This window comes from Barbatula barbatula (assembly GCF_947034865.1).
Source record: "Barbatula barbatula genome assembly, chromosome: 6".
In the NCBI taxonomy this organism is placed as follows: Eukaryota; Metazoa; Chordata; class Actinopteri; order Cypriniformes; family Nemacheilidae; genus Barbatula; species Barbatula barbatula.
In genome coordinates, this window is record NC_136765.1 from 18,987,654 (window position 1) to 19,003,195 (window position 15,542).

The following is a 15,542-nucleotide window of genomic DNA, read 5'->3' on the forward strand; positions in this document are numbered from 1 at the left end:
AGGGCTGACCAGCTGAATATTGATTTTTATGAAAGCCGCTCGCTGCGGTATCAAGGGCCTGATGATGGTCGTTTTTTTCATTATTTTCTCATTATGATTATGCCGCAGTTGTCCTTTAAGAAGAGACCTTCATTTCAGCCAAAAGAGCCTCCTCGTAACCACATAATGAATAAAAGAGCCGCCCAGCTCCTCTACATCTTCCCCTGTAATGTAGTACTACACCTGGATGAGCGTTCGTTCTCACTGCACACACAAACACCCGCCCTCATTAAGTTAAGGGGTCTGAATAAAGAGTCATTCAGCACTCTATATAGAGCGACTACCAGGGTCATTAATAAAATGGCATGCCACACAATGAGAGACAAAAACATCTCCATTAAGGTCTTTACAGGAGTGTCTTTTCCTCTCCTCTGCACAATAGCTCACAAACGAACAGAACCCAAGAGGTCTCTAATACCTGGAAACCTCCATCTATTAGCGTTCCCATTCATTTCAATAGCAGGCACCATGGCTGGTACCATGACCTCCTTATATTATTACAAAAAGAGACCGCAGCCACAGTACTTCAGGTAGGAATGGTAAATGTCATCGCTTTGATTTCAACCAAACATCCACAATCTAGAACAGGTAAAAGAATTGTAAGGGTGTTCTCTGACCTCGCTGGAGTTGGCGCTGCCACTGGGCACTCTGGGAGCGTGGTGGCTGAGGGCAGACAGACAAGCCAGGATGAGGTGGATGGCACCGATCTCAAGAGCCATGCGTCTCAATAACAGCCCGTCGTCTGTGGTGAGCGGAGTGGAACTGAACAAGGACCGGAGGACGTGGAAAGGCAACGTGGGTAGAACATTAGCCGAGGGAGACTGCAGGATGTGACCTTGAGAAAGAGATACAGATTAAGCAAATAGGAGAGGAAATTTTATATTGCATAGCACTTGAGAGTCAAAGATCCAAAGTTTGGTTTCGGACAAACGATGTGGCCAACATGCAAAGTTAACCAATAATCTTAACCAACAAGATAATCAATGTCAGGCATTCAACTGACCAACCAACAGTCCAGATTCACAGAAATACACAGTTTTAGCCAATCAAAGCTCAATTACACGAATCAATGAACCAACCATGCAGAAATCAAATCAATGCTTCTTGCAGGGGAGATGTGGATTTGCCTGCAAGGCATAAATATCATGAAAGCCATTAGAGGAGTTTGATGTTCAACTGTTTCTCAATTACAGAGAACACATTTCTATTAACAATCTACAGTCCCAAATAAAGTATATTTGTCATCAACATTTTCCTTGATTTAGAGGAAAATTTCAGTAAATATATTGCAGGGAATTGTGGGATTGCTCAAATTGATGCTTTAGATTTTGTCTGAAATATGATAACACAGTATAAGGTGGCGGAGATGGGGTTTGACAGAGCTAGAATTAGCTTGAGGGGGAACTTAGATGTGACTCTTCACAAGCGAGAGCCTGCTTAATATGAATGGCGAGTTAAAAAAAATAAAAATAAGAAGACAAAATAAATTGAAGTCAATTAATTGTGGAATACATAATTCTTCCACAATTTGTGTTACTTACTTCCCTCGCCGTCGTCCGTGACCCCCAATACCAGTCTGAGAAGACACTGTGCATGCTTCCTCTCCTTCAGCAGAACCTCCGCGTATCCTGGCAGCCGCAAGAACAGGCCAAACGCCGCCAGTGAATGGGCCGGAATGGGCGACATGGTCTGAACCGAGGATTTGATGGGTGGGGGCTCAGCAGCGATAGTCTCAGGCGCCTCGTAAACGAGTTCCCCAGACTGCTCGATGGTGACCCACTCAAACTGGTCGCTGTCCTTGGGCTTCTCCTGCGCGGTGGACGGCACTACGGGGGCGCTGACCTGTACAGAACGATCCGGACGATCAGACTCAAGAGTATACAAAAACCAAGAGAAATGCTGAGCCTGCGATCACAGGACCAAAGTATAGCTCATGAAGCAGAATGCTCGGAGCGCAAAACTGTGGTGGAACACGATCTAATACAGAGAGCAAGAGAGATGTTTTGTGTGTTTTAAGTGATATACTGACCTGCTGGATTACATCTGGATACAGCATGGGAAGTCTTTCAGCGATAAGTGCCAGGCCACCCATACCTGCAAACACCTGCAGGGGTGACTGAATGGGGTTGGTCTCCAGTAGGCTGTCATCTACAGCGGCATCCAAAGCCTCCTCACCCGGAGTCATTGGTTCCTCATCTGGACACCCACTCAGTATCTCACAGTGATCTACAAGAAACGAGACAGAACAGTAAAACAGAACAGAAATTAGTCCCAGAAAAGAAGCGCAATCTGCCGCCAATAAAGTCTCAAAACACCTAGCTGTAAATAAAATGTTCTCAAATGTACACATCATAAACTACGATGTCCAATTGGGCAGTAATGCACTACAGCTCATATCTGTTCTCGTAAATCAGATAATTCTCATAAATCAAGTTTTTCCTTCACTGAGATTTATGGGAAAAAGTGAAGGTGCCGTGGGAAATATTGTCTGTTAAATGTTTGTGAATGTCGTCACAGTAATAAAACAGCACTAACAAATACAAACCCGCTTTATCAATACTTTCTTTTCCTTTATAAATATACTTATGCAGAGAGAAATTTTCAATCAATAAGATGTCACAGTGAGTGGGATACAATTAAGATCATTGTGATCCATTTCAATGTGTCAAACTCTGACACACTGCAAGACATTTCTTGCCAGTCTCCCAAAATATCATCTTCCTGCTCAGTGCTGTCTCTGAGAAACTCAACAAGACAAAGAAAATGGTGAGACCGAGAAAGAATAAGTGTTTGCAGACTGTTTGTGGATTTAAGCTCTAGGGGCGAGTGAAAGACATTCTTCTGTTCTTTTAAACTACTGTTGTTATTTCAGTTCTGTATTTGGGTTCACATCAGAGGCTTAGCTTTAGGGATGAGATCCAAGATCTTCCTGTGACTGATGTAGAGATTCAAGGATACAGAGGATGGATGAGAAACTCTGCAGCTAAAAACTCTTACCACAGAGATAAACAATGGAGCTTTGTTTGCATGCTTTGTTGAGTGCAGAAGAATGGGTTTGATATTGATTTTGTGGCACACCTGCAGGTCTTAAGGGCCGATCAAACAAAGGATGAAAACTATAAGGACCAAACTTATTGCACTCGGGCCAATCACATCACAGTAACAAGCAGGAAGAACAGAACACCACCTGTGCATGGAACATCATGCATAAACGTCCTCCACTGAGATATGAACAGACTCCAGGCAGAGAAAAAAAAAATATCCCTAGGTTAGCGAGCATCCCATCAGCTTCTTGACAGAGGGGTTAGGATTGAGAAAGTGCATGTGGAAAAAAACAGAATTTCTCAGGGTACGACAAGCGAAGGCAGCCAATTTGCCAGAGGGGGTCAGGGTGGATCCGTCTAAAGTTAAAGATTCTTACTGATGCCAGACTCTACAGGAGCCATCAAACATTGGCTGATGCAAGACTGCATACAGAGCCAAACAAACAAACAACACAGTCTGCTCAGGCTATAACGAAAAACCAAACATTCTGTCCAGAGCAGAAGGAAAATGAACAGCGTCAAAGCTTCGTACCCAGATGTCAAAGTTTGAAGGCTGAATAACTCGCAAAGAGTCGTGATGCATTAATTCTCCAGTGTACAGTCATCTCTGTACACTGAAAGTGAAGTACTGTTACACGGTTCTAAACTAAACGCATGTGGCGTGTCATAACGCAGTAGAACAACACCAAACTGTATATGACACACCTTCATTTGACGGCCTATTTCTATCTATGCCACACTGCAGAGCCAATACAACTGCATAATTTTCCTTCTCTGTCTAAAGTAAAATTATTACTTTTACAATATTTGAGGCCTTTTTTTAACCTAATCACTTGTTGCGCCAGGTTAGGACACTAGTGTCACAGTTTCGATGTGAGATCGAGCACTGTGCTGGGTTTGCAGATTCGGAGCCAACATCAACAGCTTTTGCAGGAAGTGTGCAATGTAAAGTGTATTTGAACACACAAACACACACTCCACATTTGTTCGTTCCAACAGGGCAACATCAATGAGAGTATCGGTTATCCGGAAAGGAAAGGGCTGGAGGGGGGCTGTCACTGACAGAGCAAAGCAAAGTCGTTTGACATCTGACGATGCAGGACACTCAGAGGGAAATGTGTGTGGGCACATGCAAACACAAAAGCGCACGACCAATCAGGTTACTCTTCCCTCGGCTGACAGATGTGGGGGAGGAGAGCTAAAAACGGCAGAAGAGTATTGGATGGGAACGTATTAAAGGTCTACAGCTGTGTTTCTTAAGTAACACACACATACACTTAGCTGTACCATTACTGAATGCCAGTTTAAAGATACAAACTTCTAAAAAAAACAATGGGAAAAACAATGACCGTAAAACAGTAGTTTGGTCAATAATAAGAAATCAATTAATTTTGTTAATTGTTTTCATACCTTTCTCTGTACGAAGTCTTTTGAAGGAATCGGTTTTGGAGAGCCCAGGGTCTGAGATAATCTTTGACCCCAGTTTGACCATCAGGTCAATGGAGCGGTATCCCTGAGGAAGTTTACGCTCGTACAGTAGCGTCAGCAGCTGGGCCAAGGTCATCTCTGGTGGCAACGGCTGACCTGGAAGAAAACAGTTGAAAGTTTGAACCAACGTTGAAAAGAAAGTAAAGTTGAATGCAAAACGAATTTGAAAGAAAGAACGTAGAGAAGGAAAGAAAGAAAGGGTAATTGTCATTCATTAGACTGTGGGTCTCAGTGAGGTGAGCTGGCAGGAGGACATGGACAGGCAGTGATGTGACCTCTACACACACATCCTCATCTGTATGGATGTGTGTGGGATGAGAGTACAGGGCGGCCGTGAATACTGGACAGAATACAAAAGAGAGTGATAGAGGGAGACTGACTGTGTGTGTACCTGGCAGTAGTTTGTGACAGAGGTGGAAGACAGGCACGCTGATGGTTTTGGCAGACGGATCACCTCCCGAGGAAGCTGCCAGCTTGTCGCTGAGGACACGCCCTCGTCGAGACGGGGGACGAGGAGGGGTGGACAAGGCCCTTTTTGACTGAGACTTGAGACCTGAGACAAAGAAAGTATGTGGTTAGTAGCTGCTGTTATGGATTTTGCAATTGGTTCTTTAGCATGTCGTTGTGGGGTTACATACAGGCCCATGTCAATCTAAAACACTTATGTACCCTAAGCTAGTGCTGTATAATAAACAAAGGAAATGGGCGGGGCCATAACGATGAGGGGGCGGGATAATGCAGTACCTGAGGCAACAACAACACTGTAGTTATCCTGGAAACCATTATCAGCCTTCATCTTTTCTTTCTCCTCATGGTTTTTCTTCTCTTTATCCTCCTTTTGTTCATTGATCAGTTTGGCTGTGATGCTGGGTGTATCTGAAATATACAAATTTCAAGATCCTTAAGTTATTCCATTACGTGTGTGTGTACCCGCAGATTTAAAAAATACATTGCCCTTTAGAGACATCCATCGCTGTTCATGTCATCTCAACTGATCATCTGAATTATTGATGGTAAAGATAATATGCCTGCAAAGACATCACATTCATAACTATAACAAGTGATGTGTGTCCTGCGAGTGTCTTCAATCAGTGAAAGTGTGACGTTAGAATGAGAATGGCTCTGTGACGGACAAGAGCAGGGCCTGCTGGGATACTTCATTCAAGCACTTTGTATGTCCGCCTTGGCTGAAGACTATATCTGCCACATTCAAGGTCTCTGGAGACAAACCATTCATCATGTAAACATGCACTCTGATGGCCATACCACACGGCAGTTTAAGACATATATGCTTTGAGGACGGAGACCTTGAGAGTCTGCAGGAAAAGCTACATGTGATGGGTCTAAAAGACCACTATATTTTGGCATAAACGATGGACAACGTGTATATATATTTTTCTGTTGTAAAATCTAGTGTAAAAAGTAGACAGCATTTTTAGGGATCACAAGCCAAATTCTAAAACAGCATCACGTTTCATTTGCATTCCCAGAATGCATAAGAAAATGTCGGAAGAGGTCACATAATTCTGACTCAATATTTGTATCCAAATAAATCTGTCACTTATGAAGTTCCATGACCGTTTGGATGCTGCCTCAGAAGGGAGCTATCTATGCAGGTAGTGTGGCAGCTTACTAGGTTTTAAAACAAAAGTTGTACAGCTATTCAACACGTCTTCATACCTGAGACACGATCCAATACTTCGGACAGTGTGGTTGAAATGGGCAGATGCAGTTTGCGGAACTTGTGGCCTGATCCGTACATCGGATGCTGAATCACATGACTGGTGGCGTTAATCCTCCCTTTATACAGCTGAAAACAAAACAAGACGACAAAAGCAGGTAAGGTCACATCATTCTTTGCATCTAATATTCTGTCTGATACTTTTTTTTGTATAAAACAATAGCAAATTGGATACAACCAAACAGCAAACAAATAAATTCCTCTCTAGATCATCATGAAATTTTAAACGTTCACTTGACATTTTAGAAAACACGATTATGGTGGTCTTTCGAATACACTACAGCGCTATAAAACAAACTTGACAGGAACATTTTTACATGCCATGGTATTCGAAAATGCTGTTGCCGTTAAATAATAGCAAATCAATATATCACGGTGTGTAAAAACGTATCCTAATGTGTATTTCTGAAGATTCCCGCCCCGTTATTGATATGGGCAGTCCAGACACCAGACGTCTCATTCCACTTGAAGGCGGAGTTGAAGGTGGAAATATGAAGACCAATCGCATGGCGCTCCCAGCAGATCTAATTGTAAACATTGAATTTTAAAAGCTCCTCTGTCCAGTCTCTCTGTAAAAGAGCCATGATTAATTGGAGTTGAAATGCACACTGTCCCTCTATAATTTACTGGGGAAATGACCTGCTGAATAACTCGCCTGCTAAAAATAGATGGCTTACGTCTTTACGATTTGGCCTTGTTCAGGTTTGGCAGGCCGGGGAGAGTCATAAAACTTCATTTTAGGGATAAGCTGGGTATGTCCTCCTACATTTAGACTACGTTAAAGTCTAAAACGGAAAAGTTTTGTGGTTTCCCCACACAATTTGTCGCTCTATGACTCCGCTGTGACCAACAAAACTCACCAAACAAGCCAACATTGAAAGTTGAGGGACACTAAGCTTAAAATGTTCTCGCTCTTGCTTTTTAAAGTAGTTTTTACATTTGGAGAAGAATCTGTTTGAAGGACAGTATCTGAATCAGTCGTGTTAACTTTTGATTGCCATTCATTTGGGGTTAATGTAAGCCCCCTAGTGGCAGGCTACAGTATGAATTTACTGAGGCAGTGGAGGATAAAATCCCTCGGAGATGATGTAAAGGTCAGGTGCATTTTCTCTGTAAGTAAGTGGCTTTTCTGAGCTTTACAGCAACAGTCCTAAATGATTTAACAGACTACTCAAGCAAAATCCCTTCTATATAAATTTAAAGGTGGATTTTTAAAGCATGTACCGGGCAGGGAGACTGGAGGAAGACGGTAACTTTCTCGTCCTCCAGCATGAGCTGCAGGAAGAGACGACGTATAAATCCAGAGATGTTCCCTGAGACCGGAACGTTCCCTCGCTGAGGAGCTGACTGGAACAGCTCACAAAGAACCTTTCCAAACAGGGAACAAAAAAGTTTAAGCCACGGTCCTCAAAAGAACACTTTAAAAAAGGTATTTTTCATGAAAGGATGCACTAAAATAGTTGTAAATAAGAAAACAGACATGTTTATTCTTTTATTTCAAATGATTGTATTTCATTTTTAAATAAGAATTAATTTGTATATATCGTAACAATAGCTCAACATTAACATTTTAAAAATGATATCAAATAAAACAATGCCCAGTTCACACTTTATATATTCATGCAATCATCAAAATTTTCTTTTTCCAATTTGTTTTTGTTTTGACACCTAATTTCACATAAATGTAAAATTCTTGAGGTGTATCTGACAACAGTTGTTTTTGACTATAAACAATACCAGTGAAACAAATATCATACCTGCGCCATAAGCCTCTGGTTGTTTGGATGGCAGGAGATGCACTGTAAAAAGAAAGCAACAGTGGCGTTCTCAATAGCGGTCCTCTGCTGGGTTGTCAGTCCACTGGTGCGGCTTGCTGAACCCAGAGAGAAGGACGCCCCTGAGGCATGAGATGGGGCACTGGCATGTGAGGTGCTAGGTGATGGCCTGTGCCCAGTACTGGTGCTACTGCTGGTGTTAGAAGCCCCACTGGCACTGGAGTGACACAGAAGAAACAGCAGAGCCGTCCAGAGTGGGTTAACCTCTGGCCCGCCCAGCCAGTCCTTCATGGTGTGACTATTTCCTACTTCCGTTAAGAATCGCAACACAGGTGCTGCCAGCTCAGGAGACAGTGGTGGCCTGTTTGATGTTGCTGATGAGGTTTGGTTGTGCATTTGTGGGCGTCTCTCTGTCTGCCCGGAAAATCCAGAAGGCAGGGGGAGGTTGCCGTTGACCAGCAGGCTGCAACAAAGATCGGCTAAGCTTCGAACCAGCAGAGAAGGCAAACCGGAATCCAAAAGCTGCTGAATGGCACTGGGCGACTGAGACGCGGCCGCCAGGGTCACCAGCTGGCACTCTGAGAAAGTGATAGGTACGGTTATGGGAGTACGGGCATGTTTGGAGTCATCCGTAAGAGATGCGGCACTGTTTAGATCATGCTGCTTTTTCCCGTCGTCTGTCATCGCCATGCGGCGCTGCGCATTTGTCTGGTCAGCAGGGGGCGCCACAATGCCCATCCAGGACATGAGAAGGGAAAAGTAACTGGGGTGGATGTGACACATGGAACACAGCAAACTGTCAACGGCCTTCTTTAAAACCATGTTAGAGGGCATCGACATGGACCAGTTGTACAACAACCTGCGAAAGACAGAAAGATACAACATAAATAAATAGACGTAAGGCATCTGAAACATCTGAGCGAGTACATGTCTTTAATATTTTCAGTTTCATGGAATGAGGATTTCAAACTTTTTCTATTTTTAGGGTGGAAGCATTTCTCTAGGCTAACAAAGGGTATTATTTTCCCCATGTGATGCTGTATCACTTTGTTCCATACACAAAGTATCCACACCTGAAAATAATACAATTTGAAAGATCGGGTAAAAAACAAAGAGCGAAATATGTTATCTCGCTCTTTTACAGAGAGAACATCAAAACACACCTCAGGCATAAACACGCCCTCCTCCAAAACTCTCACAACCTAAAGAGAAACATTTTGTTCTGTGAAGAGTGTGTAGACTCACTCAAACAGCTCTCTGTTGAGCAGTCCGGGCAGGTCGTAGTCCACTGGCAGCTCGTAACTGTGCCATAAGACAGATGCCACACAGTGCAGGTGTGATGGGGACGGCATGAGCAAGCCGTACTCTCGTGCGGGTGGAGCGCTCGGACCCAAGTATCCCGATGGAGAGCTTTGCTTCAGGGCTGCCATGCGTGAAGAGTCATACACCCACTGCAGCAGAGTCTGGATTCTACAATATATAAACAATAAACTGCTTAAAAATCATGAGATGAGGTGTGTTTGTACTTCCTGTATAGGTAGTAAGGCCTAAAAATTCTTGGTCCAAATTAACTAAATTTACCAATTATGTAAAGAATTAAGATATCTTCCACATCTATTTTTATATCTTGGAACAGTAATGTAAATGAGCTCTTTTAAGACAACTGCAGTTTTTTGCAATCTGGAGGAAAGCGCTGACCTGTCTTTAGTGCCAGGGTCCTGAGTGGTTCCCAGCTGGTAGAGGATGTCTATAGTTGAGTCTGATGACAGGCCATTTAACCTCCCGAAAAGCAGTGGACTGTTCAGATCTACAATGGAAACATTGCAACCAATCAGATTCAAAGGACAGACCAATCAGATGAAAAGAAGCACATGTTTAGTTGTTCCCAATTTGCAGAGAAATAAGTGGGACGTAAGAGTGGATGGGTCCTTACTGGCAAGGTCGGTGCCGGATGCGGCACAGTTGCGCAACAGGATGTCGATGAGTTTGAGGCCTATGCGTGTGGACTGCAGGCCGATCTTCACTAGCACGGCTTCGATGTTGGGCGAGTGCATTCCGCAATATGGTGACATGAGGAGGGCGGCGCAGGTTTGCAGGAGGTTCGCTGTGGGAGCAGCGGCGCTAGCCATCATGGCCTCCAGATCAGACACGTGAGTCAGGCAGTGGTGCAACAACCGCAGCCAACCAATGCTGCGCGCGCGATAGAGAGAACAATGTTTATGCATTCTTAAAGAAATCCAACTATAAATCAAGATTAAATTAAAACCACCATGTATGTACTGGTGTACATATGTTAACAAAAGGCCAATGACCATACCTGGTTTTGGAAACCTGGTCTTCGGAGGGCAGGAAGGGGTTGTTCACAGTAGCTGAGGAAGTGTTTCCAAAAGCAGTCAGGCCCAGTAGTTTAATCTGTGAGAGGCCGAGTGTGCTAGCGTCTCGTGGCCGGTGTAGACGCAGGCACACGGCAGATGCCACCTCTGCCTTTACCAGCTGGAACTTGATGTAGGTGAGACCGCTGGTGATGACTGGTGTTGACAGGGGGAGCATATTCACACCGTCTGCACTTATCTCAACAGACACTGAGGATGGGCATGCTGGGAAGGAGAGAGATGAACACTTAATAGGTATAATACATAAAGCTTTTTACGACTATACTTTTGAGAGCCACGCGACTAAAAAAACACATTCTTAAAGATACAGTAAAAAGCTTTGGGTGAAAATAGTGGACCAATGAGATTGCAATGTGAGGGCTACCCAGAATACATGCACACTTACTGGCGAGAGATGCCAGGTGTGGCTGTATGTGAATCTCTTTGAGTAGAACGGCAGCAGGTAGGTGTATGGTGAGGTCACACCAGGCCTCCTCTGGAAGGAAGATGTACGACCAAGCGGCAGAACGAGCCCGTCGATGTGGGGGTGTGGACTGCAAAAGCACTTCGGCCGGCTGCGCCGTGGGACTGCTGGAGTTGATGGTGCCTGAGGGATGCCAAATAAACCTTTCTTAAAATAAATACTTGTAGCTTATACGTAAACAAATAAATCATTGTTGTGTATAAGGCACAGAGTTTGTGACTCAAGGTAAAGTGTGTCTGTTGTACCAAGAGGGGCAAAATTGTGCAGTCCCTCAGCGTTGTCTGGTTCTGATGTGAGCACCCGTGCTTTCAGACTGCCATCTGCTGCTTTGCCGGGGCCGGAGTCAAGGAACTTCATGATGGTGGACACCATGCTACGGGCAGTGTTTACGATGGCTCGGGTGCTGGTGACCATGTTATTACAGATGAGCTGCACACCACCTAAAATCACAGAATTCAAATATATGTAACAAATCTGCAACACAGAGCACAAACAACATGCTAAAGGGCTTTGGATGTAAGTGTTTGCATACCCATGTCATGGAAGGCTTTCAAGGCCTCGCTGGTGTCAAGCACTCTCAGAATAAACCACAATAAAGGCTCTGAAAGCTGACATGTGGACAGAGAGCCCTGTAGAATAAACACACAATTCATTAGTGACACATAATGCATCACTGTGTTTTTGATTTGCTTACTGTTTTATTTACTGATGGGTCACTCCTGAGGTGTGGGTTTGTTAAAATCAAACATAGACAGGAATGGCCACCATGCATACAGAAATAATGATCAAAGGCCTATATATTTTTTTAATTGCTTTAAATTGTTTTGATGTAGTCTGTCAGATATGATTTAATTTGAAAGAAATCTTCTTACCTGTCGGCCCATGTAGCCACATGCCATGTATGTGAGTATAGGCTGTAGCATGACCTGGACTGATGTGGCTCTTTTACTCAGAGTGGTCAAGATGGTAAAGAGCCCGTCGCCCACTGAAATGGCATCCAACCCACCATGAAAGTTCTCGTGTTTGGTTAGATGGAGTCCACTAGCCCCTTTATGACAGAGAAAATATACAAATAAATGAATGAATGCATGAAATTCAATAGCCTGTACATTATTACACAGTCAGACTATTTGCTTAAAATACAACTGCTACTAAAATGTTCTTTACTCACTACCGATATTACACAGTCTTTTCATTAAGGATTTTGGCAAATGCATATAACGCGACAAAGCACTACACCCGACATGCTATAGCTACAGGAAAACGTAAGAAAAATGAATGTGAGGTTTGTGTACCGATAATCATAGCCATAGCGCTGCTGTTGCATTGTCCCAAAGCAGATAAGATCTGACTCATGATCTGCTGATTGGCCAAAACCAGGTCTGCCACGCCCACTGCCGGTCCCTGATGCTGTGCCGCACCTGCAGCTCCGCCCTCTTTGCTTCCGCAAACTTTCTCTTCATCCGAGACGCTGTCCGTGCCTCCGCTCGCTGGGGGCAACCTCCCACTAAACTCACGATCTCCCGACAGCGGGAGCATCACCAGAGCGTTAACCAGCTTTAGCAGGTCAAACATCAGCTGGTCACGGGTGGTCTCTCCACACACAGACTTGGCATCGCCAGGACGGATGATGTTGGCGAACAGACCCCCAAAACAGGCACGGGCACCTACAGAACTGTCTGAACCACTGCGTGAGACCACCTTTTCTGAACACGTGATGTAGTGGTGAACCAGGAAGGTGACGGACTCGATGACGGCTAGGATAGTGGTCACAGAAACCACTTCGAAGTTCTGTTCCAGAGTGAATTCTAGAAGCTTCACCTGGGCATCTAATGGACCCTGACCGGACTGGAAAGGACCCCTAAGGAAAGAGAAAATGGTAAAATGTTTAATCGCCCTCATGTTTATATTTAGGTGAATGCAGACGATGTCAAATTCTCAAAACAGATTTCCTTGACAAAAATGCTTTTCAGACGACAAAAAAAAAAGATAGACAAGCATAATGTTTTGTACCTTTCAGTAGACAAGATGTGCAACAGCTTGAGCAGGAATTCGCTGAACATCTGGGGACATGTTGACGACAGGTGCACCTGCAACCTGGTTAAGAATTCCTGCAAGGCTTGTGTGGCAGTGGGACCAACCTGGGCAAAACAAGACGCCACAGAAGAAAGTGTGAATTCATGAAAGTTTTTTACAACACATATGTGTGTTTCAAGAGGTTGACATGATACCTGTGAGCTGTGCTGGCTGGTGCCATGTGGGTTTCCTCCAGACAAGAAGCGCACAAGCACGTGCACAAGCGTGGGGTCAGACACCATCTGCTGGGCCGTGCTCTCCTGTACACCCATCCCACTGCTGGAGGCTACAGGTAAAACACACATACACAAGGTGGTCATTGAAAAGGTATTGGTAAAGTGGGTCACCAGACTGTTCGTTTTTATAATCAGCATTCAGCGAGGTGACACGTTCATCTGCTGAGCTGGTGGGATTTCTTTGAGGAAACTTTAACAGTTTGGCACACACACAGGGGAACGCAGGAACTAGACAACTCCCGCACAACCAAAACTCAAAAGGCAGATACTCACCGTTGGCAGGCATGTTGGTCATAAGCGTGAGACTGTGCAGGACGAGACACCATGTTCTCAAAGAGGTGTTTGGGTACCAGGCCAGCACTGACAGGAAGCTGCTGATGGAGGCTGACAGAGACAACAAAAACAAACATTACAAATACACAAACCAATGTCAGCAAACCACAGAGATTTGAGGGAAGGGAGAATCTAATTAGTCAGGGAAATACACAAGGACCAATCATTGTTTCCATCTGCAGCACTAACATTTTTCAAAACAGGCAGATAAAATAATCCTATTATATGGATCCTAGAACCTTTACAAACTCTCTGTCATCAACTTTAAATGTAGTTTTATGATAAAAATGTTAAGTACGTGATAAAATCCTCATTGTTTAGTTCACACAGCAAAGCTTGGGTCACTATTCACTTGTCAATAATCGAACCTTGGTTAAGGGGGATCGTGGGTGCTCTGCTGGCATTAAAGAGGAAGATATCAGAGCCGTTCTCCTCCGACCCTCCGGTGCAAGAACTCAAACTAAGTGTCAACCACAGCTGCAGCAAAGACTCCAACTGAAGAGACAGCGTGCAGACAAAAAGACAAAGAAAGAGATGGTGTGACCAAGTTACGTACGCCTTTCAATGCCAAACCATTTCCGAAACAAACATCTACCTGGACGTGGTGGACTTGCAACAAGGAGAAGAGCTTGTTGAAGCAGGTGCTCAGCATGGGAATGGAAGAGGGTTGAACCATCAGAACGCTGCTGGTGGGAGAGCTATGGAACCCTCCACGCAAGAGAGAATCGTCTGTCCCATTTGCAGACTGAGCCACTGTGATAAAGAAAACGTCACGGTTTTACCAAAATCAACACCAGTGAGGTTAGATGATTTAACATCAGACTTCTTTTGTGTACCTGAAGGAGATGTGGATGTTAACGCCTGCAGTATGGCATCTGCCTCCAGCGTGGCCATCATCTTCAACATAAGCTCCGCCTGCTGTTCTAACCCAACCTCTAGCCGAGCATCCAGAGCTGTGGTTGATAAAAACAATTTAGCACTCTAATTTCAGCATGTATTTGATTCCTCTATCTTCTGATGTTTCTCACCTTGTGACACAGATACAGAGAGGCTCTGAGATCCAGGTTTTTCTGCGGTGGCAGCTGCAGGGGGTTTGGACACAGGTATGCCCACACCCCCAGTGTAGGGGTTATAACTGTATGAACCATAGTCAGTACCCCAGTAATCATACCAGGTACTGCTGATAGGCTGCGAGGGCGAGATGAGAAGAGAAACAACAACAAAAAAAACCTCAGACACTCATATCTGAGATAGTCATGCAAACCAAACATAAGGATGAAAGTACATGAGTTGTAAATACTACAATCAATCAAGTTTAACTGTATGTTTGGTGGGAAAGACAGCATGCATGCAGAGAAAGAAGAGAAGATAAGAAGAAGAGACAAAAAAGAGAAAAGAGATGAGCAAAAGTGAGAAAAGGGAAGCAGATTCATACCTTAAAAACCTTGGCGGCGAGTGGATCTTTTTCCAAATCAATATCTAAAGGATCAATATCAACATCCATCAAGTCTTGTAGCAAGTCAAAGTCTATGTCTTTATCTTTTTCCAAAGATGACAGTTGTGGAGCACCTTTGGGCAACGAAAAAAACTTCAATATTGCAACAGCAGCGTACCAAGAGAAGTAACTACACAGACAGCCTTCTTCAGGCTGTCAAACTCCTCTTAGACAGACAGGGCATCCAAACAGTGGATCATTGACCCATTCTGAATATATTTTTCAAAGTTTTGCTCTAAAACTTGATTTTTAAAAATGTTTTACATCATGTGAAAACGACCAGCAGCTTTAAGTAAGTAAAATTTGCGTGAAAAAACATCAAAGAGTCAGATCATCCACACTGTTCTAACCCCATGTCCACTGCATTATACCACCATTACTCTTCATAAAAAAAACTGAGTAAAACACAAAACATGCATCAAAAAGGAAAAATCTAACATCATCATAAAAGAAAAGTCA

The 15,542-nt window shown here is 43.8% G+C and overlaps 1 protein-coding gene across 4 annotated transcripts in view; it reads right to left on the bottom strand.

The window, feature by feature from the left end:
• Positions 1 to 15,542, bottom strand: part of birc6 (baculoviral IAP repeat containing 6) — a 71,772-nt gene that overhangs the window by 32,689 nt on the left and 23,541 nt on the right. For all 4 annotated transcript variants that reach the window (XM_079458394.1, XM_079458393.1, XM_079458392.1 and 1 more), the window contains exons 38-63: positions 15,024 to 15,157; positions 14,617 to 14,776; positions 14,425 to 14,541; positions 14,184 to 14,341; positions 13,957 to 14,083; positions 13,529 to 13,639; positions 13,175 to 13,305; positions 12,957 to 13,084; positions 12,239 to 12,804; positions 11,816 to 11,991; positions 11,476 to 11,572; positions 11,189 to 11,383; positions 10,866 to 11,066; positions 10,405 to 10,684; positions 10,021 to 10,277; positions 9,786 to 9,894; positions 9,333 to 9,557; positions 8,070 to 8,946; positions 7,537 to 7,680; positions 6,252 to 6,381; positions 5,316 to 5,447; positions 4,963 to 5,124; positions 4,494 to 4,667; positions 2,069 to 2,265; positions 1,581 to 1,881; positions 657 to 874 (exon numbers count right to left, since the gene is read on the bottom strand). In XM_079458394.1, coding sequence (XP_079314520.1) covers positions 657 to 874; positions 1,581 to 1,881; positions 2,069 to 2,265; positions 4,494 to 4,667; positions 4,963 to 5,124; positions 5,316 to 5,447; positions 6,252 to 6,381; positions 7,537 to 7,680; positions 8,070 to 8,946; positions 9,333 to 9,557; positions 9,786 to 9,894; positions 10,021 to 10,277; positions 10,405 to 10,684; positions 10,866 to 11,066; positions 11,189 to 11,383; positions 11,476 to 11,572; positions 11,816 to 11,991; positions 12,239 to 12,804; positions 12,957 to 13,084; positions 13,175 to 13,305; positions 13,529 to 13,639; positions 13,957 to 14,083; positions 14,184 to 14,341; positions 14,425 to 14,541; positions 14,617 to 14,776; positions 15,024 to 15,157 — 5,507 coding nt within the window. The remainder of the gene's footprint in view (positions 1 to 656; positions 875 to 1,580; positions 1,882 to 2,068; positions 2,266 to 4,493; positions 4,668 to 4,962; positions 5,125 to 5,315; positions 5,448 to 6,251; positions 6,382 to 7,536; positions 7,681 to 8,069; positions 8,947 to 9,332; positions 9,558 to 9,785; positions 9,895 to 10,020; positions 10,278 to 10,404; positions 10,685 to 10,865; positions 11,067 to 11,188; positions 11,384 to 11,475; positions 11,573 to 11,815; positions 11,992 to 12,238; positions 12,805 to 12,956; positions 13,085 to 13,174; positions 13,306 to 13,528; positions 13,640 to 13,956; positions 14,084 to 14,183; positions 14,342 to 14,424; positions 14,542 to 14,616; positions 14,777 to 15,023; positions 15,158 to 15,542) is intronic.